At 38.5% G+C, this 24,797-nt stretch overlaps 1 protein-coding gene across 3 annotated transcripts in view; it reads left to right on the top strand.

The window, feature by feature from the left end:
* Nucleotides 1-24,797, top strand: part of Rnf130 (ring finger protein 130) — a 104,380-nt gene that overhangs the window by 40,186 nt on the left and 39,397 nt on the right. For all 3 annotated transcript variants that reach the window (XM_034505625.2, XM_034505627.2, XM_034505624.2), the window contains exons 3-4: nucleotides 7,384-7,634; nucleotides 23,826-23,897. In XM_034505625.2, coding sequence (XP_034361516.1) covers nucleotides 7,384-7,634; nucleotides 23,826-23,897 — 323 coding nt within the window. The remainder of the gene's footprint in view (nucleotides 1-7,383; nucleotides 7,635-23,825; nucleotides 23,898-24,797) is intronic.

Below are 24,797 nucleotides of genomic sequence, written 5' to 3'. Positions count from 1 at the left end.
TAAGAGGAATCTTACACAGAGATGTTATTTTCTAGAAAACAGGTGAGCTTGCAGCAGAAAAGCTAAGCTGCCTTTCTCCGTTTGTAGACTGGGACCTCAGGTAGCTCTTCTCCCCACACCAACACCTTTCTGAGTCTTTTGCCAGCATTGCAGGTGCACTGTGCTGGGCACGAGATTTATTCCAAGATGAGGTAAAGGAAGACATCTCTACTGCTTCCCAGCTGGGAAGACTCATTCTCTGAGCTGAGGCCTGAATCTTCTTGACACCAAGGAGGAACGGTCCTGTTGATCTGCAGGTAGCTGAGTGCATCCTGAGTTAGTAGAGAACAGCTGAGAAAGGAATGGAGATCTCCATTTTGTAGGAGGCTTTTTGAGTTCCTTTTATTATTTTCTGTGAATGACAACAGATAACTCATTAGCTGTAGCATTAGCATCTGCCATGAAATTTGGAGTCAGTACCTAATTGAAAAGAGAAACTAACATTCAGAAGGTTTATACAGCTTGCATTGATTTAAATCTTAGACCTTCTGAGTCCAGAGCCCAAAAGAGGTTACTTCTAAGGTTCCTAATTTGGGACCTCAAAATTTATTTTATTGTAAGCATGATTACAGTGGCATTATATTTTCCCACTCAGCCTTTTTTCATTGAAATATAGAATATCTGGTAGTCAATGCTGTGTTGGGTTGTTTGTTTGTTTGTTTGTTTTTCAGAAAGACAGATGACCCAGCAGCTGTGTGGCCTTTGGTGGTAGTAGCTTTGTGGTTCTAGGACTTGAACTAGAGCATTACACTTGTGCCACTGAGCTGTGTCCCCAACCCCTTTTAATTTTCTTACTGTGTGTTTGTTGTTTTTCAAATAGTATCTTACTCTGTAGCTCAGATTGTCCTGGAATTCACTGAAATCCTCAGCTTCCCCAGTGCTGAAATTGTAAGCATGAGCCACCTTACTCAGTCTCTTTTTAATTATTTTATTATTGCTTTTAGAGACAGAGTCTTATGTATTCAGGCTGGCCTCAAAATTGCTATATAACTGAGGATGACCTTGAATTTCTGACCCTTCTACTTCCTGAATACTGGGGTTACAGTATGTGCCATCATGCTTGGTTCTGTGTGGTGCTGGGGATCAAACCCTGGGCTTTGTGCATACTAGGCAAGCACTGTACCAACTGAGCCACACCATAGCCCTCCTTTTTTATCTTTATTCATTTTGAGACTGTTTTGTTGACTTAACTAGGCTTCCCACGAACTTGCAGTCCTCCTGCCTCTGCCTCCTGAGAGCTGTGATTACAAGGCCATAGCACCAGACCCAGCTTCATTCTGTTTTCAAAGGGGATAAAGATTAATAGAAAATATTGTTAATGGCTCTGATGACAGAATCACATCTGGAGATTAGAAAATAACAGTTTTGTAAATGACATTATAGTAATTATTTCATCAATGGATACTGGAAGTATTGAGTAAAAGCTTTTTGAGGCTCTCACTATATACAGGATCAGAAAGTATTATTCTACAGATTGCTTATTAATTAATAGAAATACGTTTATTTATAATGAAATCTGGCAGGTATTATAAAGTTTGCCATCAGTAATGAAAGTAAATACTCTTTGCTTCCTGGGGTGATTCCCTGGAGAGGGAGGGAGGAGAGGAAGGAAAAGATTACCTCATAGCTTTTCTACCAACAATAAGAGAACATCTATCTATAAAGCCATTGGCTAACATTAAAAAAAAATTGTATAAAAGCAAAAAGGAGAAGAGGCTATGGGATAGGGGTTTTCTAGGGAGGGGAAATGGGGAAAGGGGATGGCATCTGAAATGTAAATAAAATATCCAATAAAAAAAAGAGAGAGAACATCTATCAAGAACTGATCCAGTCAATCCAGATAGAAAGGCATTTTCAAAATGTCTGTTTTAGACTCTTCAAAAGGGCAGCATCTTGCATCTTGTTGGTTCATGTGGTGGTTTGCCCCCTTCCTTGAGGCAGGCAAGAGTATCCAAAGCTTAAGATTGTCTTCAGCTATAGCAAGTTTTGAGGTCAGCCTGGACTATGTAATAGCTAGTCTTGAAAAACAGAAACAGGGCTGGCAAGATTACTAGGCAGATAAAGGCACTCTTACCAACCCAGGCAACCTAGAGTCTGACCTTGGAGTCCACTTGGTGGAAGGAGAGAACTAATTCCTGAAAGTTTTTCTCTGACCCCAAATGCATCATGGCACCTGAACATACATACACACTAAATACATACATACATACATACATACAAACATACATATATACATACATACACATCTGTGTGTTTTTTAAAAGTCAGTATCATGAACAGTGGACTACAAATGACTAAGAATCTATTTTAGATCAAAGGAAATGAAAGGAACTCCCTCACAGTGCGAGCTCCCTCCCAGAGCCCAGATTAGGCACAAACCACACACAAACACCTATTTTCACAGAGAGATCCTTTATTAAGCTAGGAATAAAGGTAAAAATGGTTGCTCTCTAAGTCAGGCAGTAAAAAAACAGCAGCAAATGACCTTGCAGGTATAATTTTTGAGAAAAGAAAAAAAGGGGGGGGTCTGTGTTACAGTGGGCTAGGATGTAGTAGTATGTTTTGATTGGACATGTTAATTATGTGAACCAAAGGGGGGTTTTGATTGCTGGACCTTGGTAGTCAGCCTCAGGAATGAGTCTGGCATAAGAAAATATCCAAATAAGGGAATAGATCTTTATGGCTGGCTTTAGGGATGTAATCTATGGTTTACAGGGGAGAGGGGGGGAAAAGGGCAAGGCCTGGCAGTGCCATGGTTACCAAATATGGGCATGTTAGAGCCCTACAGAAAACTAATGAGACAAGATAGCCAGGTACAGTGTCCATAGCCCTTGGTTGAATTGTTAGGCTAAGTCAGAATATCTGAATATGAAGTGTATTAAACACTGAATACATTTTATTGAGTAAAAATTTAATATAATTAATAAATTGTGTGCATCTGAAATAACCTTGTTCTTAGGACATACTGCTGAATTATTAAAGATTGAAATGTCCCATTGGTTGTAATCTGCTATCAATTGGTCCAGAAAAAAAAAATGCATATAGAAAGGCAGAAGTGCCAGGCAGTGGTGGCGCACGCCTTTAATCCCAGCAGAGGCAGAGGCAGGCAGATTTCTGAGTTCGAGGCCAGCCTGGTCTACAGAGTGAGTTCCAGGACAGCCAGGGCTACACAGAGAAACCCTGTCTCGAAAAACCAAAAAAGAAAAAAAAAAAAAAAAAAAAAAAGAAAGAAAGAAAAAAGAAAGGCAGAAGTGTTTCCTGTTTGCAAATCTAAATAAACATCATCTGAATGTTTCCATAATATTAAAACTGTTAAATTTGAAAATTCCCAAAATACTGGGACTCGGAGATATCTCTGCCGTTATGAGCATTGGCTACTCTTCCAGAAGACCAGAGTTCAATTCCCAGCACCCACATGGCAGCTCCCAACTGTATATAACTCAAGTTAGAGACACTCTCACATGTGAATGTCTATATATGCAGGCATAATACCAATACACATAGGATAAAAATAAATCATGAATTAAAAAAGAAAAGAAAATTCCCAGAATAGAAAGGGGAGAATTGCAAATTTAAGTAGCCATGCTAAGGTACTAAAGGAACATAAATTCCTATTAAAGAATAAATTGGCAAGCTAGAGCAATGGTTCAGTAGTAGTTAGGAGTGCTTGCTGTTCTCCCAAAGGACCTGAACCCATATAGGACAGTTCATAATCACCTGTTAACACCAATTCCAGGGAATCAACGACAGATAGATATACAAGCATATATATAAACACAAAATTAAGTACTTTTTTATTTTTTATTTTATTTTATTTTTTTGAGATATGGTTTCTCTGTGTAGCCTTGACTGTCTTAAAATTCTATAGACCAGGCTAGCCTCCAATCACAGAGATCTACCTGCCTCTGCCTCCAGGATCATAGTATTCTTTATTTCATTGTCATCTCTAAGAAATTAATACTAGCTATGGTGGTTTGGATGAGAAAGTCCTCCATAGGTGCTTGTATTTGAACACTTGGTCTCCAGGGAATGGTACCATTTGGGGATGTTTTGGAGGCGTGGCCTTGTTGGAAAAAAATGTATATTAGTGGAGTTCAGCTTTGAGAGTTTAAAGATTCCCAGAACTTACTGCTGCTCTCTCAGCTTAGTGCTTATGGTTCATTTTAGAGTACATTCTGTTTTGAGTTCAGTTCCCAACACCAACAACAGGCCTCTCACAGCTGCCTGTAATTCCCCTTCCAGGGAATCTGTGACTCCTTCTGGTATCCACAGACAATTGCAACTTGCATGCACAAAGCCACACACATAAACACATAATTGAAATTAAAATTACAGTGTTTTTAAGATGTGAGCTCTGAGCATCCAGTTCGTACTACCACTCCTGCTGTTTGCTGCCATGCTTCCCCGACATGGTGGAACTGTAAACCAAACAAGCCCTTCCTTCCGTAAGTTGCCTTGGCTATGGTGTTTAACCACAGCAGTAGAAAAGGAACACATAGCTGCCTGATTTTTGAAAGGTATGGAACTCCAAAGCCATGTCTTAGTGAGTTCCTTAGTAGTAGTAAGGAACTACTTAGTTCCTTACTGAAGAGTAAGTTTCCTCTATTGTCATCATTCCTCCTGAATCTGCACCAACTCTCCCAAGAGGTTTTTGTTTTGTTTGTTTTGTTTTTAAGATTTATTTACTTTTTTATTTTTTATGTGCGCGTGTGCCTGCATGAGTCTATGTGCACCATGTGTGCAAGAGCCTCAAAGGCCAGAAGAGAGTGTCAGTTTCCTCTAGAATTGGAGTTGCAGTAGTTATGAGCTGCCAATTGGTGCTGGGAAATTGGTGCTGGGAACCAAACCTTGTCTCTGCAAGATCAACCAGTGTTCTTAGCCATCTCTTTAGTCCCATCCCCATTTGTAAATGTCTGATTAGGTTCTTGTTAGGTTCTTTGAACCCAGCCCAGCTGTAGATATTGGGGAGAAAGGGACATTTTTTCTAGGAAGGTTTGCAGTGTGCTTCATCACCTTCTATAAGAGATCACTGCCGTCACTAGTATTCAGATCCGCTGCTGTGACCTTTCTATTTGATCATTTTCAATTTCCTCCTTGTACTAGAATGATAAGGCTATGGTGAAATTTATTCACTCTTGTCCTCCTGAAAGCAGATGTACTTTTCATCAATTAAGATCAGGACTTTCCTTACCCATTAAGAAGGGAAAGGAACCAGGCAGTGGTGGCGCACGCCTTTAATCCCAGCACTTGGGAGGCAGAGGCAGGCGAATTTCTGAGTTCAAGGCCAGCCTGGTCTACCGAGTGAGTTCCAGGACAGCCAGGGCTACACAGAGAAACCCTGTCTCAACCCCACCGCAAAAAAAAGGAGGGAAAGGAAAATAAAAAAATAAAAGAAGTGAAAGAAAACCTGGACCATGGTATGTGCTCAATGAATAATGACAAGTGTTGAACTAATTACATTTTTCTTTCCTAAACAGCTTTCCTGTTAAGATTAGTTGATGCGCCCATTTAGTGTTCATTAAGGAAATTGCTGGATTGGTTCCCTTGGCTACCTGTGCAGCTCTCCCTACTACTTTTCCAGCTTGAGTCTTCAAGAGGGAGCCTCAGAACTGATTTCTAAAACCAATTGTACTTGGTGTGATTATAAAGCAATGAGACTGATTGTCATATGTCGTTTGTGGGATCCGTCTCAGTTACTTTATAGCCATACCTGGTATCTTAACACCACAGATCATGCCTGTTGATCAACATTGTAAAAGCACAAACTTAAGGTTTCTAAATGGAAATGTAAACTGGTTTAGCATTCTTTTATGATTCTTTTTAACTCACTGACCAGAGGCAGATATTAACTTAGTAATGCTTACTTTAATTTTGTTGTTTCATTTTTGTTTATAGATTTTTTAAGCAAAAAAACAAACTGATAAGCTACTACTCTAATAAAGTGACTTAAACAGTTTTGAATACAGTAATATATATATATATATATATATATATATATATATATATATATATTCCATTAGGATATATTTTTTCAAAACTTCTGTTACTGAGTTTCTGTTGGATCTGATCTTGACTGCTAAAGGTAACAAGACATAAAAACAAATATTTTTAATATTCACTGAAGCAGCCTTCAAAAGGTCAGGTTTTGGAATACTCTGTTTGCTTGATTTTAGAGGGTATTTTGTATTTGGATGCACAACCCTTCTTCATACTCAAATAAGTGGTTATCATTTTCTCTTCCCCCAAATAATATTGGAAACCTAGCCTTCAGTCTTTCTCCAGGACTTGGGAAAGGTAGATTGTAAAAGTTGCATGTTGTCACACTTTCTCTTAAGAAAGGACAGTTGTTGACAGCTGCACGTGGTGGAGAAGCTTTCCTGTCACCTTAAAATAAACTGAAAAGCTGTTCCCTATTGGTGGACAGATGGGATAGTGGTCCATTCTGTTGTTAGGGGAGTAGCTGCTCACTTTGACTTAAAACAGCCCTGGGAAACCATGTGAGAAAGGACTTGGAAGAACAACTGAACCATCCTTGTAGTTAACTTATATAATTTGTGCCTGTGGAAAGAACTCTGAACAGCTTTTAGAAGCTGAAGACTTTAAGTACCATTACAGGTCTGGAAAGTTGAAAACTTGGGCCTGCCAAGAGGATTGGAGTGCACTGGGCATGGTAAAACAAGTGGGAAAACTGTAACATAAAACTCAAGCTTGAGGCCAGCCTAGGCAACAGGAGATGCTGTCTCCAAATTGGGTAGGGAAGATTATTGAGTTTGAGATCCAGAAGGGCACTGGAAGGAGCTTTACTCTAGACAGAGACCAAAGTTTGTTTCACATGTTGTCAGTAAAAGATGTTGCTGTTTGGCACTTCTTGTCACTCAATAGACAAGTGTATGCCCTAAGAAGTACCCTTCTTTCTGTTTCTTACACTAGCTCTTTGCTCAGTAGTGCACATTAGGATGATTAGTGCATCTATTTACACCATAAATGGTCAGCGCTTTTCTGTTAGAACTTTCAAGATCCTTTGCTATAGAAAGGTTTTATACTGTAGACTCACCCTGATTTAGTCACAGGTGGCTGCTTTCACAGTGCTTCTAAGTGCAACTGTAAGGCAGTTTCTGCCTTGTTAACACCACAGTTACTTTATGCATTACCTGTTTGGAGTACTGTACATGTTCTCACGCCTGTCATTGTGCATAGCTGCAGCCTCATGTCAGTTGAACTGAAATCTGTAAACCTTAGCAAAGAATTATGGTAATTTCTCTATGGAGTATATGTGTATATTTATTTGATGTCTCTATGAATTTCAGATGTCACTTGAGTCTGTGTATTTGTTTTACATTACAGGCACTGGAGATATTATTGCTGTCATGATAACAGAATTGAGGGGTAAGGATATTTTGAGTTATCTGGAAAAAAACATCTCTGTACAAATGACAATAGCTGTTGGAACTCGAATGCCGCCAAGGAACTTCAGCCGTGGTTCTCTACTCTTCGTGACAATATCCTTTATTGTTTTGATGATTATTTCTTCAGCATGGCTCATATTCTACTTCATCCAGAAGATCAGGTACACAAATGCTCGCGACAGGAACCAGGTGAGCTAACTAGTACTCTAACCAGCCGTAATCCATGAGGCTCTTGTGATCATACAGCTTAAATAGTTCCTTATGTAATGTATTTAAAAACAAAACCAACAACAAGAAGATAAAAACATGCCAGGTATGGTGGTGTACCCTGTAATACCTGCCATCAGAGTTTTGAGGCCAGCTGGACCATGCAGTGAGTTCTAGGCATGTCTGACCTTTATAGCTAGCTACATAGCTAGATTCTGTCTCAGTTTAAAAAAGAAAAAGAAATGAAAGAAAATGTTGTCTTACATAATCACACTATGACTATCAAAGTGAGCAAATGAATGTTTTTCAATACATTCCTGTTTTGTTTTCCTGACCTATAGGCTCTCTCAGATTCTCTAGAAGTATCCTTAATGGCAAAGAAAACCCCAGATTAGTTAGGTCAGAATGTATGTTACATTCAGTTGTGCTCTCTTTTCTCTGATTCCTGATACTTGCATCTCAGAAGAGCATAGGTCAAGTATTTGGTACTCATCTGTGTCATGTGTCTTATGGTTTCAATCCAGGTTGTCAGCATCACTAGCTCCTTTAAGCATTAGGGTAGTGGTAAACTTGCTCTGATTTATTAAGCAGTAGAGATCCATTTCCCCGGTTGTTGCATCTTGCTCTATTGTAGTAAATATCACAGCACAGAGCCACTGCTGTACTGGGTCCACTGATGTCTTTAGAGCTGTCCTGTTTCATTTGTGCTCATGGACATGCATGTGTGCTTCTGTTCAACTCCATTACATGCAGATTCATGTACTCACCACAAAGGCTGTAGGACAGCTTTTCTGTAAGGAAAGAGTCCAATATTCCCTCATAGCCAGAGACTCTCCCTTCCCCTAACCCTTCACCACCACTAACCTGATCCTCATCTCTGGTGTCATTTCAAGAATGTTTTATAGACAGTTAGAGTGTACTTCACCTGGAGAACTAGGTTTCTTCTTTGTTCAGTATAGTTCCCTTAAAGTCCTTCTAAGCTGTATACCTCAGTAATTCTCTTTTTATTAGTGAGAAGTATTCCATGGTATGGATATACTATAATTTACTTAGCTATTCACTTATTGAAGGATAGCTGAATAATTTTCATCTTGGGAGTCTAATAAATCAGCTATGATATTTATGTACTGGGTTTTGTCTGGCCATGAGTTTTCATTTCCCTGGAATAAAAGTATAACTTCTGAACACCAAATAAGTAAATGTTTAGTTTAGCATTTTTTTAAAGTGATACCCTTTTCCAAATTGGCTTCATTATTTTTTACTTTCCTACTGACAGTGTGTGGCTGCTCCAGATTCTCCACATCTTGACAGGATTTGGTGGAATAACATTTCTTTTGTAATTGTAATGTGCATTTCTCCCATGGTTACCTATATGAATGTGTGTGTGTGTGTGTGTGTGTGTGTGTGTGTGTGTGTGTGTTATGTCCACTGCATCCAGGTTTGTGGGTTCAGAAATGTAGTTTCTAGCAGGCACCGTGCTGACGGCTATCTCCCTGCCCTGAGCATATTTTCAAGTGCTTCAGTAAAATGTCCATTTAAGTCTCTTCCCTGTTTTCTTCCTGGATTCTTTGTCTTTTCCTCTTGAGGATTTTTATTATATGTGTTTGCCTGGATCCATGTCTCTGTGCACCACATGCACACAGTGACCTCAGAGACCAGGGAGAGTATCAGATATCCTGGAGTTATAGGCAGTTGTGAACCACCATATGGATGCTAGGAATCAAGCTCAGGTTCTCTGGAAGAGCAGCAGTGGTCTTAACCACTGAGCCGTCTCTTTACCATTGAGTATTTAGATATGATACTTGCTATGTCAGATAATGTGCTTTGCAAATACTTTCTTCCCAGTTTGTCTATTCAGTCACTTTAATAGTCTTAAAAAACAAATTGTTGAGGATTTTCTAATTTCGATAAAGTTTAATTTGTGAATTTTCCCTTGAAATTGTATATTTGGTATCAGTTGTAAAAAGCTCTTTGTCACACAAAGATTTTCTCTTTGTTTCTAAATGTTTAAAGCATTATGTTTCAGAGTCAAGTTTACAGGTCATTTGCCTGAAGCTGTTTCTTTTCTAATGCACACATTTTGTGCAACACATTTCTCTTGGCACTTTTTTTTAGCTCTTCCTCACAGGATTTGGCACATGCTTTCATTCAGTTCTGAATTCTCCTGCCTCAGGCCCCCAAGTGCTGGAATGATAGCTATGCACCAACATGCTCTGTCAGCCTTGTATATGTTTTCATTTAACACTTCTTCTTTGACCTGTGTATTAAGAACTGCCTCATTCCCAGCTGTTTAGAGTCTGCTGTGAAGTAGAGCTAATGACTCTTAGTTTGCTTGTGTCATGATCAGAGAAATTATGGTTTTAGTTCTTTTCTAATTCTTAGACTTGCTTATGACCCAACGTGTAGTTAATCTTGGTGTCTTACAAATACAGAAGAACGTGTGTGTTGTGCCAATGGGGGCATGTACTAGAGATGTCCAACCAGTGCACGGTCGGCTTGATCGTGTGAGCAGCAAGGCTCGGGAGATCGCCTTCCCACTGCGTAAAAGCAGTGCCAGATTGGGAGGATGAGTAAAATTTTCTCTTTGGCACTTGACTAAAATGGAGCAGATACTTTATTTCATGTCAGGTTTCCTGACATGAGTACACTCTTTTTCATGTATCAGGCTTCTTTTGGCTATGGCTGTTCCTGTAGGCGGTTCTGGGCTGAAGACTTCTACAGCATAGTACTGGGAATCTGTGGGGCAGTAAGGGAACCAGAGACCTCAGCACCTGGTGTCTATTCAAGGCCAAAGCCCTAGACAGCCCTTCCTCTTTACCAGGAATAGTAGTATATGCTAGGTTAAAAAGAAATTGAAGGTTTGGATTTTTTATTATTAAATACCATATGAATAATGAATAATTTTATTATAGTATATCATATGGGTCATGAAAAGTAGGATAATCAGGAATTCTACCGAAAACATTTGAATCCTGAGTCCAGTGATAATATTTGGCCTGAATGGGGCACGTCCAAAGGCCTTTGAAAAACTCAAGGTTTGTCCTAGGAGCTTGGTACTTGATGATTGTGCTTTAATTAGCGCCGTTGGTAGGTCCTGCACATGATGAAGGAGTAAAAGCTCACCCTCTGCCTAGCACAGCCACAGTGGGTGCGTGTTTCCTAGCGTCTGTTGCAGCTCCTTTCAAGCATCCCTCTCCAGACGGTCCTTTAGTAGAAAGTGATGTTCTGACCTTTTTTCCTCTTTCCGTTTTCCCTAAGGTTGAGAAATGCTTGATGAAATTTTTATGTGGCTTAAAAAGCCTAGCTTATTAAAGTTTAATGGAAGGTGGCAGTAGCTCAACTGGTTGGAACCTTAGGCTATTTTTAAAAAGAAGCCTGAAGTATTAGCAAAGAAAAAAACTGGGTTGAAAGGAAAATGGAGATTTTTCTCACAGAATGCCATCTTGATGTTGGCTGCTCAGAAGGGTCACATATTCTAAGTAACTTCCCAGCATTGGGTAGTAGTTACACTGAAGATCATTTTGCATGTAGCATGAAAATCAAGTGGTTTTCCTTGAGTTTACTGCTGGTTCTATCGTGTGTCTTCCTGATAAATTATCATAATACTTAAATATTGTGTTGATAACAAGATGATGTGCAAATTTAGACCTACTTATTTGTGTGTGTGTGTGTGTGTGTGTGTGTGTACATGCATGTGGAAGTCAAAGCACAGCTTTAGTTGTGGGTTCTCTCCTCTAGCGTGGGTTCTAGGTATTGATCTCATATCAGGCTTGTACAGGAGCATCTTTACCACTAACTTGCCGGCCTGACTTAGACCTTTGAATCCTTCAGGGAGAGTGATTTTATATCTAATGGTAGATGTTTGGTGCTTTTATATTGAAAGTTTCATGAATATTTTTTGAGAGATGTAAATTTTTTAAAACAATTCCATGATTAATATTGTACCTTTATATTAGACCTTTAGTCACTGTAACAAAATAACTGATACAAAAAGGGAAAGATTTTTGGCTCACAGCTCCAGAGACTTAAGTCCCATGGTCACCAGGTTCCATTGCCTTTAGGTCTGTGGTAAAGAAGAAACACAGAGGAAGAATGACAGGGAGAGCCATTTTCATCGTGGCCACCAGGAAGCAAAGAGGAGAGACAGGCAGGGCATGGACATGCTACCCTTCAAGCCAGGTGTGATGGTACATGCTTGGAGACAGAAGAAGCAGTTATTCAAGGTTATCCTTGTCTACATAATGAGTTTGAGACCAGCCTGAGCTATGTGAGACTTTATCTCAAAAGAAGAGGGAAAAAGATACCCTTCCTTCCCAGTGCCTCCTTCCTCCAGTTAGGCCCTGCCTTCTACACTCACTGTCTCCTGGTCATCTGTCAGATTCCATTCATCAGTGCACTGCTTAAATCACTGACTGGGTCAGAGCCTTGATAACCTCATCCTTTGTAGAGATGCCATCATAGGCACCAGAGGTATGCAGTACTAATTTTCTAGGCATCTCTCAATCCACTCAAGTTGTCAAGATTAAGCAGCAGTTTTTAATCCTAAAACAGTTAAATTTGGTTCCTAAAGCAGAAATAAGTTATTTTAATGTTGAATAATAACCCACATAAAACTGTTGTTTTAACAAGTTAATAGCCTCCTAAAGTTTAAAATGCCTTCTTAGGAAATTTTTTTAGAACATGCATATAAATTATAAAGTATTAAACTTGAAAGCTTCTTTAATATGTGTATACAGTATTTCTGGTTTTGTCACTGCCTCATAGTTACTGAAATAATTTTTTTATTGCCCAGTTTTACCTTAGTATCAAATCAAGAATGTATTTGCATGGCTGATACAGAAGTATACAGAACTAAGCTAGGTGTAGCCGTACACGTCTTTAATTCCAACACTCAGAAGGTGGAGGCAGCTGGACCTTTGAAACCAAGGCCAACCTGGTCTATAAAGCAAGTTCTAGGACAGTGAAGACTACACAGGGAAACCCTGTCTTCAAAAAGAAAACACACACACACACACACACAAACCCAAAAAAATTTATATATATTGAATTTCCCCGCATCAGGAAGCTAATGCTTTGCACTTACACAGTTATTCTTTAAAATGACAGGTTTTACTACTTTCTAAAGTGGGATAGATGGAAAGTGTGTGTGTGTGTGTGTGTGTGTGTGTGTGTGTGTGTGTGTGTGTGTGTGTGTATTGCAAAGAATTTTCTCCAGTGAAGAAAAAAAAGACAAGGCTTATTTTATCATTTTCACATGGTAGAGTGAATTTTGTTTATTATGTTTTTCAGGGATTAACAATTTCTGAAAAACTGGGAAAGTACATATTTTGAGCTTAAACAGTTAGGTTTTATTATTTGTTTTAGATATGGCAAATACTCAGATGCCTTCTTTTATTAATGATCAGTGTATGTAAATAAATAAGACTTTCCATAGAGAGACCTCAGACCTCATACCTTCTCAAATGTTATATAACAGTTTAAAATTTATTTTTCCCCCTGCGTTTAAGATCAAGGTGGTTTTTTTGTTTGTTTGTTTGTTTGTTTGTTTTTTTTGGTTTTTTCGAGACAGGGTTTCTCTGTGTATTCCTGGCTGTCCTGGACTCACTCTGTAGACCAGGCTGGCCTTGAACTCAGAAATCCGTCTGCCTCTGCCTCCCAAGTGCTGGGATTAAAGGCATGTGCCACCACTGCCCAGCAATCAAGGTGTTTTGAAGACATTCATTGTAAATCCTTCTGATTTAGCAAAGAGCTTGCTTAGAGTGTCACACTGAGTCAGTACAAATAGAGAATGAGCCTCTTTGGAGAAGGCAGACAGGTGTAATCTGCATGATAGAAACCCTGTTTGGAGGCAGTTGTTCTTGGTGAGTCATAGACATTTCACAGAGGATGTAGTGATGTTTGAACTGAATTTCATTTCAGAGAATGAATAAGACTTAAGACCTCATCAGACAGATTGAAGGGAAGAGGATCATTTTCCACAGATAAAAGACAAGCTGAATAGCGGAACATTAGGAATGGAGGAAAGGGAAGGGAGGCCTGTAAACCAGTGTTAGACTGGTACATAGACAATGGTGGGGTTGAATCACAGGCTTAGGAGTTTGGGTTTTATTCTCTAAGGAGTAGGGGGTCAGTCAAGCTTTTCGAACAGTACAGTAATACTAAACCAGAATGGTGAGGCCTAGGTTCAGTGAGAGACCTTGTCTCAAGATGGAGAGTAAGACAGAAGATGCCTAATATCATCCTTTGGCCTCTGTATGAATGTACATGCACTGTATGTACGCACTGACGGTCATTGTGTGCTTCTATAGAGTGATCCCTTGGGTGTATTATTAAGATGAAAGCGAGCTACAGAGATTTGACATATGTAGTTGTAGATAGAAAGGGGCTGTGAAAATGCATTCATATGTATGGATATATATAGCATATATATCTGCATGTATGTATATTTAACATGTATATGTTTAATTTCAAAATGAAACAATGTAAGGATAAAATAGTAATTATTATTTGGGGGTGAAAGGAAACAGGATGGAAGAAGCTGGAAGTTAAATTTCCTGTACTTCATTTCATGGTTCTGAATCTGGAATCACCTGTTTGAATAATGTATTAAGTCCTAGAGTGAAAGGAAGGTGCTGTGATGGTATGTATTTGTAGGCCAACTACTCAGAGGACTGAGACAGGAAGATTGCTTTGATCCCAGAAGTTTGAGGCCAGGTCAGCTTGGGAAGCATAAATGAATAAGTAAAAGTTAAAAATAAATGTAAACAAATAACTATTCAAAATGGTGGCACAATTGCAGAGAAAAGTTATTCAGATAATTTATATCATTATAATAATTCATTTTCTGGAAATTTTATATAATTTATTCTGATCATATTGACCCCCTAATTCTGCCTAGATCCACCCTCTTACTTCCAACTTCATATCCTCTCTAAATAACCCTGTATCCAGTTTGTGCTTGTTAGAGCCATCCAGCAGAGCATGGTTGACTTACCAGGGACTGCATCCTTATGAAAACTGACTCTCCCTCCCCCAGAAGCCATCAGCTTGTCAGTATCTCCTCAGCTGGGAGTTGGGGATCATGAACCCTTTCTCTCTCCATGCTCAAACATTGGCTGCCTTGAACTTGTACAAACAGCGAACTATAGCTGCTGTGAATTCATGGGTGTGAGTCCTGTCATGCCCAGAAGACACTACTTTACTTCAGGGAACTTTTAAAAACAGATTTATTTATTTTTATTTTATGTATGGGAGTACTTGTATATGTCTCTCTCTCTCTCTCTCTCTCTCTCTCTCTCTCTCTCTCTCTCTCTCTCTCTCTCTCTCCCTCCCTCCCTCTCTCTCTCTCTCTCTCTCTCTCTCTCTCTCTCTCTCTCTCTCTCTCTCTGTGTGTGTGTGTGTGTGTGTGTGTGTGTGTGTGTATGTGTGTGTGGAGTCCTGTCATGCCCAGAAGACACTATTTTACTTCAGGGAACTTTTAAAAACAGATTTATTTATTTTTATTTTATGTATGGGAGTACTTGTATATGTGACACTCTCTCTCTCTCTCTCTCTCTCTCTCTCTCTCTCTCTCTCTCTCTCTCTCTCTGTGTGTGTGTGTGTGTGTGTGTGTGTGTGTGTGTGTGTGTGTGTGTATTTGTACCATTTGCATGTTTGGTGCCCTCAGAAGTCTGAGGAGGGTAAGGGTGATGAGTATTCTGGAACCAGGGTTACTGATGACTATAACACTATGTAAGTGCTAGGAATTAGCTTGGGTCTTCTGCAAGAGCAGCAAGTATTCTCAACTGATGGGCTGTCTCTACTGCTTCAAAGGAACTTTTTAAAAAATATAGTCTAAGGATTTATTTTAAAGTCTACATTTCAATCTGTAATATTAATTGTTAACAGTAGTAAGATAAAAACACAACTAATGAAATTAAAAATTAGAATTGTAAGCCAGGTGGAGGCACACACCTTTAATCCCCATACTTGGGAGGCAGAGACAGGCAGATCTCTGAGTATGAGGCCAGCCTGGTCTACAGAGGGAGTTCTAGGACAGCCAAGACTACACAGAAAAATTCTATTTATTGTTGTTGTTGTTTCTGCTGTTATTATTATTTTTTAAAAATAAAAATAGAAATTTAGGATTTTCAGGGCTCAGGAGATGATTCAGTGGACAAGTGCATGTTGTGCATGCATAAAGACTGACATAGGATTGAGAGCACCTACATAAAATGCCTGCAACCTCAGTACTGAAAAGAAAGACAGCTAGATCCTTAGCTCACTGGGTAGCCAATCTAGGCAGTTAGTAAGCTCCAAGTTCTGTGAGACTCTGTTCCCAAAACAGAGAATGAAGAAAGACTTCCAGTGTCAACCTCTGGCCTATACCCAGGCATACACAGACACAGAGAGAACAAAACCTGTGAGAATTTTGGAATAAAATAAAAACAAAAATTAAGGAAACTGAGAAGTAATGGTGCTCATTCCAGTCAGAACAATCAGAAATCCTTGGGAAATGCTCTTTTCAAGAGCTATATAAGATGCCACTGTTTGTAGACACTTGAGTTAGTACTGAAAGTGTCTAGGTGTCTTCTTTTTTTCTGCCTTTTGTCTTGCAGTCCTAACAATAATATCCAGGCCTTGTATTTGCTAGTCAATCTGTGTGTCATCTTAAAGTATCTGCCTAGATCCTAGATGAGGATGTTAGAGAACACAAGGAATAAAAATGACCAGCACACTAGGTGTAGTCTGTGCTGGGATACCAGGGTTTCATGCATGCTCAGCAAGCATACTACCATGTGAGTTTCATCTCCAGTGCTAACAACTGATTTTATTAAAAGATGAGCCAAGCCATCAAGATGGCTCAGTAGCTAAAGTTTGTTGACCACTCAGCCTGACAACCTGAGTTTCATCACCAGAACCCATATAATAAAAGGAGAACATTGACTCCCATAAGTTTCTGATCTCTGAACAATATGTTAAACATGTGACACATGCAATAAATTAACTAATTAAAATAAAAATGTGATGGACCAAGTGAAAAATAATATCAGGAAGAAACAAACAGCCAGATTTAAAATATAGGGTGTTATATAAAACAAATAACCCAGTTTGTCTTTTTTAAATGATAAATAAAAGCCAGGTGAGGAAGCCCAGTCCCATAATCTTAAGCACTCACCAGATAGAGGCATAAGGATGCAAGGTTAGTATGAGCTACAAAATACTGTCTGTCTATCTGCCTGTCTCATCTCTCTTTAATCTCTCTCCCTCCTTTCTCCCCCTCCCCTTCTTTCATCTACACACACACACACACACACACACACACACACACACACACACACACACGGAATGATACTTAAAATTTATGATACAAGCATTCACATTGGAGTGAGATGGAATAGTGAGCCTGGTTTGGCCTCCTACCTGAAACCATTTGAAAGGAAAAATTAAATTAAAAATGTATAACAATTTCAAGACACTGGGCACCAGGCAACAAGGATTAGAGATCCCTGAAAAATGGGAAGAAGCAAATGAGATGTGCCTGGGAATATCAGTCATAAATGCCTTCAGAAAGTTCACACTATTTAGAGGGCCTCAGTGGAGGGAAGTAGGCTTCCTCATTTGAAAAGGCTAAGCTAAGAGGCCAGGGAGAACAGGATGACCAGCATTCATGCAAGACAGCAATGACATGGATTAGCTTAGGGAGAAAAGCCCTGAGAGCTGACCTGGTCCCACCATGCTACACACTTGAAGGAGTTCTGATAGGCTGAGCAGGATAGGGATGTGGGAGTCACTCAAGTAGACTTTTGGAAATGGTACATATCCAGAACTAAATTATCACTTTATCTTTGCAAAACATGCTTTCCCTACATCTTCATGACATTACATGGTGATTAGGTTATATTCTCTAAGCTGCCCAGGCTCTAAGTCACAGTATCACCGAACCCTGCTTCATGCCTAACCCAGTAGTTTTCTCAGAAAAATGAATCCTAACTATACATTCTAAGAAGGAAATGAAAAAAGCTATTCCAGGTGCTAACAAGATAGCTCAGCATAAAGGCCTGTTGACCAGAGTTCAGCCCTTGGAATTGATAAATGTAGGAGAGAAGTAACTTCACAGATTCATCTTCTCATTTCTACATGTATGCCATGGCATATACATGCAATAAAGAAATGTGAATGAAAAAATAAATAAAACAAAAGGCTGTTCCAGTTGCAGCAACATCAAAAAGAGCAAAATATTGATGTCTGTAGTGATGAACACAGCCAGGGAAGCATTAGACTGGAATCCTGAAATTACAAAATGTGTCTGAAAGGAATTAAGGCACAAATGTAAGCTCAGTGTTCCTTATCTGAAATTCAGGACCAGAAGTATTTTAGATTTCAGATTTGGAGATTTTGAAATACTTGTTTAGATCTTACTTTCTTGACAACCCTAGTGTAAAAATCTGGCATCTAAAATGAGCCAAAGTCTGAAATTTTTTATAGCACATGATTTCAGAATCCTTTTGGTTTCAGATTTTTAAATTAGTGACACTTCAAGTGTAAATGGAAAGGCGTTCATAGTGCTAAAGATTTCAGGTAGCTAAGACATCTGCACTACCCAAAGTGATCTTCAGATTTAAAGGAATTCCTGTTAAAATCCCAGATGTCAGTCCTTACTGAAATGGCCAGAGAAATCCATCATAATATTCATACAAAATATCGAGAGATCCCAAATATCCAAAACAGTAATTTTAAGAAGGATCGAAGGTCTCTGACTTTGTGATTTGAAACTTATTGCAGAACTAAGTCATTGTGATGCTGGTATAAAATGTAAAAAGTATATTAATGTGGTACTGGTGTCATACATATTATATGAGAACCTGTGGAAGTTTGTCCAGATGACTTTCAGCGTGAGCACTGAGACTGCTTGATCCTCACTCATGGTGCTGGAGAAATCGGAGGTCCACAAACAAAAGATGAATTTAGATTCTTAAACTGTACCTGAAAATTAAAATGAACCAAGCCTTAAACATAAGATCCACAAAACCATTAATACTGGGACAGCAGGTTTTTTGATTTGGCATTGATTCTTGGATATAACCAAAAGCACAGGTAACAAAGGTAAAATTAATTCTAGATTATATGAAAATGAAAGATTCCTCTAAACAAAGGATACAACTAGAAAGGCATCCTTAAAATATAGTGAAATTGTGACTTGTAGATTTTATAAAGTATTAAAACACTAGAAATAAAGTACTCCTACATTTCATTAACAAAAAATGATTTTAAAAATAGGCAAAAGACATGAATACTAACTTCTCCAGAGAGTATGAATTAGGAAAGTACAAATAATATGAATGGTATATATATATAATTTTCAAAGAGATGATTGATAGTAATAAGGATAAGGTAAAAATTATAAGTAAAAATTAACAGATTTTATTTTATTGGTTAGGCTCAATCATTTGACTAGTTGTAAGGTTGTCTTTTAAGTTTTCATAGTTGGATCTGAAGAGATGGATCAGCAGCTCAGAAATTAAGGATACGTGTTGCTCTTCCAGAAGACCAGAGTTCCCAGCACACAGAGTGGGTGCCTCAAAACAACCATAGCACCAGTACCATGAGATGTGATGCCTTTGTCTGGCCTCCATGGGTATCAGCATACACATGTACACACATCCTCATGCATACATATACACATAAACAAAAATAAATTGACCTTTAAAAATAAAAAAAAGGAAAGTACAAATAAAAAAGTCGTCAAATCAAAAAAGAATCAATTTGCGCATACGCATGTGTTTGTGTGTGTGTGTGTGTGTGTGTGTGTGTGTGTGTTAGTTATAAGAAAAGCAGAAAATAACAACTACTGTCATGGATACAAGGAATGAAACTAGTGCATTGCCAATAAATAAATAAATTGATAAGTAGTGAGTACACTATGGAAATGTATATGACGTTTATACAAATGATAGACATTAGCAGGAATTCAGATATATTTTTGGTAGCAGCATAATTTACATTAGTCAGAAAGTTGAGGCAGCTCCATAGTTTATCTGCACATGAAGAGATGAATAAAATGTGATATGAGCACATGTCTGTAACTCCGGCACTTGCAAGCTTAGGCAGAGATTGTCAAATGTGATACCAGCATAGGTTACATAGCAAGAGCCTTTGTCAAGAAAATATATATATATATATACATACAAGTGGAGTGTCATTCAGCTTCAGAAAGGAAAGAAATTCTGACACATGCTATCACAGCAGTGAGCCTTGGGAAATACTATGCAAAGTGAAATATGCTGGTCACAAATACTGTGTGGTTCTTCTGTAAGCTACCTAGAATACCGAAAATCATAATAGTGATTACCAAGAGCTATAGGAGAGAGATTGGATGCAGCCACAGATATACTTAGTTCACTAAACCACAAATGCTTAAGATGGTAAATTTTATGCTACATACATGTTAATCTAATTTTTAATTTTTAAAAAATGTGAAATGAGGTTACAGTATTTTGTTGATTTTATACAATTTGAATAAGCAGAAGGGGTGGTGATAATACAAAAGACAAGAGGAAGAAATGACAGTGTACTGACAACATGGTGGATCACATGCAGGATCATAGTAACTGGGAGGCTGAGGCCAAATGATTGCATGAAATTAAGGCCAGATGGCTACCTGTAAATATCATGCCAGCATAGAATACAGAGTGAGACGTCCTCTTGAATGTGATTGGGAGAGACAGAGAACTATATATACTTTTAAAAGCACAGTGATGTAATTGGTTAAAAATATATACATTAACCCTAAAGCAGCTACTAAAATAATAAAGAATTACATAACTGAGGTCATTGAGGTGGCTCAGTGCTTACAGGCGCTTGCTGTACAAGCCTGATGCCTGGAGTTCAGTCACGTGTATACATACACAAAATTAATCAAAGTAAGAACTTTAAGTGTTATAACTGTGGCCAACAGAGGAGAAGAAAAGGACATGGAGTAGGAAGCAAGTTTCAGGTAGATAGATTTACAGATAAAAGATCCAATAAGCCAGGCGGTGGTGGCGCACGCCTTTAATCCCAGCACTTGGGAGGCAGAGGCAGGCGGATTTCTGAGTTCAAGGCCAGCCTGGTCTACAGAGTGAGTTCCAGGACAGCCAGGGCTACACAGAGAAACCCTGTCTCAAAAAAACAAAAAAACAAACAAACAAACAAACAAAAAAGATCCAATAATCCTGGGATCTGAAATACTTAGTGTAAACACATCAGTTGAAAGCAGAGATTAAAATAATATATTTTTTAAAAAAGCAAGAACCATCTATATGCTGCATACTAAAAAAATTAAATATAAAAATGCATGGGCTAATAAGGATGTATTTCAGGAGCATGGCTTGTATAAATAAGTGAGAAAATGCAAATATGTAAAAAGACCTGAACATACCATATCTTAGAACACAATTATAATAAACCTTAAGTGGCTACATTAATGCCACTATAAATTTCAAAGCAGTGCTGTTACTGGGTGTGATGGTTTGTATATGCTTGGCCTATTGAGTGGCACTATTTGGAGGTGTAGCCTTGTTGGAATAAATGTGGCCTTGTTGGAGGAAGTGTGTCACTGTGGTTGTAGGGTTTAAGACCCTGGTCCTAGCTGCCTGGAAGCTAGTCTTCTAGAGGCCTTCAGATGAAGATTTAGAACTCTCAGCTCCTCCTGCACCATGCCTTCCTAGGACTTGGTTTGTCCCATGTTGACCTTGAACCCAGAGCTTTCCTTGCTTCAGTCTCTTGGTGTGTACTATACCTTGCCTGGGCCTAAGCTTTTCTTGGCCACTATGCCTCAAGATCTCCATGTCAAGATCCAGGTCAGAAGCCTGTGCCTTCCAGCCTCAAGATCTGGATCACAGGTGTACCCTCCATTTTTTCTGGATTGTAGTTCATTCCAGAGGTAGTCAGGCTGACAACCAGAAATAGCCATCACACTGGAGATCAAAGTTATTCTTAATAGAGCAGTCACTTAAACAAGAAGATGTAACAATCTTAAATGCTTAGTAACCAAGCTTTACAAATAGGAGGTGAGAAGTGCTGGCCTGCACTGAGGAAGGACCCCAGAGGCTTTTGCATTCTCAGCGACTGAAAGACAGACATTCAAAGAGCAGCTAGTTACATGCCAATTACTTACATGCCAGTGAATTTAGCCTTGTTGACATTCATAGAGAATTCCATCCAACAAAAGCAAAATAAACATTCTAGGCCATAGAACAAAAGTGTCAAGATACACACACACATATATATACACACACACACATATACACACACATATATATATATACACACACACATATACACACACATATATATACACACACATATACACACATATATGTGTATATATATATACACATATATATTATATCAATATAATGTGTTCATTGACTGCTTGAAATTAAATAAATCAACAGCAGAAAAATCTCAGGAACCCTCAAATATGTGAAAATTAACCCATGGTGTTGGGAAGTCAAAAGAGAAAATGAAAAACAGTTCATGAAAATTAGAATGATGTCTCTAAAGCAGCACGTGAAAATAAGCTAAGATCTGTCTACATGTACCCCTTATATGTATACAGTTTAAACACATTATATCTCTAAAAGGGCTGCTTTTATTTTTCAAGTATGATAGATGAGACTTTGGCCAAAAGAAACTTGAAAAACATAGCAGCTAAATACTATTTAGACTTTCTATCCTGATTCATGCAAGCCAACTATCAAAGAGATGGTTCAACAATTAAGAGTGCTTACTGCTCTTCCAGAGGATCAGAGTTTGATTCTGAACACCCATATGGGAGGCTCACAACCTCCTGCAACTCTACTGAACTTGAGTCTGGTCTCTGAAAGCATATACACCCAACACACATTCACACAGACACACATATATAAATAAACAATAAAAGTAAATCTTAAAAACATTTTAAAAAGAAGATATTCTGTAGACATTTGAAGCACATAGTTTCAGTAAGAAACAGTATTGATTAAGAGTTGTTAATTATATTATGTAAGACATTACCCTCAAACAAAAGCCCCTGTCAGAGATGCGAAATGAAGACCAGATGAAATGACAAGTTAATATGATACACTTTGAAATCCTTAAAATACAGGGGAATTGTTAGATGAAATTACAAGCAATAATATTGATAGTTAAACCACTCCCATAGATACGAAGATGTTCATTAAATTATTTTATTTGTATTTTGAATTTTACTCTGATGTTCTTCTGTTTTTGTTTTCTTTTTAAATCCTAACAAAACAATGTTTTTTTAAAAAAACTTTGTTTTTTTTCCTTCCCCATTCCTTCAGTTTTTTTTTTTTTAATCTGCCTCTGCTCAGTTTAAAACATAGTTGTATTTAAAGTGGCTGTCTGAGATGGTCTCAGTTTGTCATCCCAGTGTGAACTCAGACTCCCAAAGCGTTCTGATTCTTCTGTCCAGAATCCCATCCTGTCCCTGGGTCCTTACTAACCTCTCCTGGCCTAGTTTTCCAAGTCTTAGCCCTGGCATCACTTTCTCAAAGCCTTCCCAGGCATGCTTTCCTATTCCTGACCCATCTCCCACCACCACATGAGGTATATTCTTTGGTCATTTCCTAAGTTCAGGTGGCTCCTTACGGCCACAGATTCACTGTCGTGTCGTCTTTGGGTTGTTGATGTACAGCATTGCTATCTGTGTCTGGCAATGTTAGATAAGTACAATTTTAGAAATTATCTTCGTTAAACCCTTTGCTAAGATCACAGAGTATATTGTGAGCTGAGCCAGAAGTAGACTTGATGCTGTATCTGTTTTCAGTGCAGTCATGATTTGGAGGTTTCTTTTGCTGTTAGAACATTCTGGAAAAGCCTCTGAGCAAGAATGGGAGCCCTAGAGGACACAGCAGCACTGATAACATGGCCTCACACAGTAGACAGAAACAGAAGTGGCTATACACAGATTTGCCTCACCAAATACACTTTTTATTCAACTCGAATGAAGAATTGATAGTATAGCTGCCAGATTTTTAAATTTTTCCTGCTTTTTCAGAATCCACTTACATAATATGGCAGAAGTGGTCTAAAATAATAGACATCAGACCTTTAATTATTTAGAGTAAAGATCATGGACTCACTTGATCATCACATACTAAAATGAGTATCTTCCATTTAATGTCTTTTTATTTTTCATTTTCTTAGCGTCGTCTTGGAGATGCAGCCAAGAAAGCCATCAGTAAATTGACAACTAGAACGGTGAAAAAGGGCGATAAGGTACAGTAATGAAATTACTTTTCTCTTGGAAATCTCACTCACACTTTGCCCATCTGGAAAGCCTTCGCCTGGTCTCTCAGTCTTCCTGGGCTTCAGAAGCTCTTACTGTTAGCATCAGTGACTTCTTGCAGTTAGCACCGGCTGCTCCTCCATAGTTTTCTACTGTTAAAGCCTAGCACACATCTTCCAGGAGTCCTAATGAGACAAATTGCACATAAAATAGCCAGCAGAGGTGCATTTTCTTCTGTTTCTTAAGACTGCCACATCTGTTTTAGGTTTTCTCTTCCCAGCTAAGTGAAGACTGTAAGACCTTTATTTCTAGGGTGTTTCAGTTAACATGGCTTAGAAAGAACATTCTGTCTATGTTGGACCTAAAGCATAAGGGGACCAAATCAAAGAGATGATAACAAATAACTGCTGAGACCTTTGATCAAAGTTTCTGTCAGAACTCAAATGCCGAAAAGCACCTTAGTGTTAGTCCCTACATTCAGTATATTCAAACTTGTCAAGAATTAAAAAAATAAAAGAAAGATAGCTCTGAAGGCAAAAACCAAGACTATGCCATCCCACACCCAGTGCTAGTATTTTAGCAGAGCGCTCTGGTAGGAGGATTTTGTGTGATTCTCTATTTTTTTTTTTGTTTTGACACATTCTTTCTTTTACTATTTTTATTCCCATGCCTTTGAATACTGGAGCCTGTTGTCTTCAGACAGCTCCAAAGGTAGAAACATTCTCACCAAGTGTCATTGAACACTAAGGAAGGAAAAGGCACTTGCGGAAAATAGAGGCTACATCAAGACAGCTGCATTTAACCTAAACCAGTCCCTGCTAAAAATGCTTTCTTGGCTTGGCCAGCTGCTATTAAGTACAAATTCCCTGGATTTAGTACAGTCTACCATA

Source organism: Arvicanthis niloticus, chromosome 6 (assembly GCF_011762505.2).
Source record: "Arvicanthis niloticus isolate mArvNil1 chromosome 6, mArvNil1.pat.X, whole genome shotgun sequence".
NCBI classification, from domain to species: domain Eukaryota; kingdom Metazoa; phylum Chordata; class Mammalia; order Rodentia; family Muridae; genus Arvicanthis; species Arvicanthis niloticus.
The sequence above is the reverse complement of the archived record's forward strand: the minus strand, read 5'-3'. Positions and strand labels throughout refer to the sequence as shown.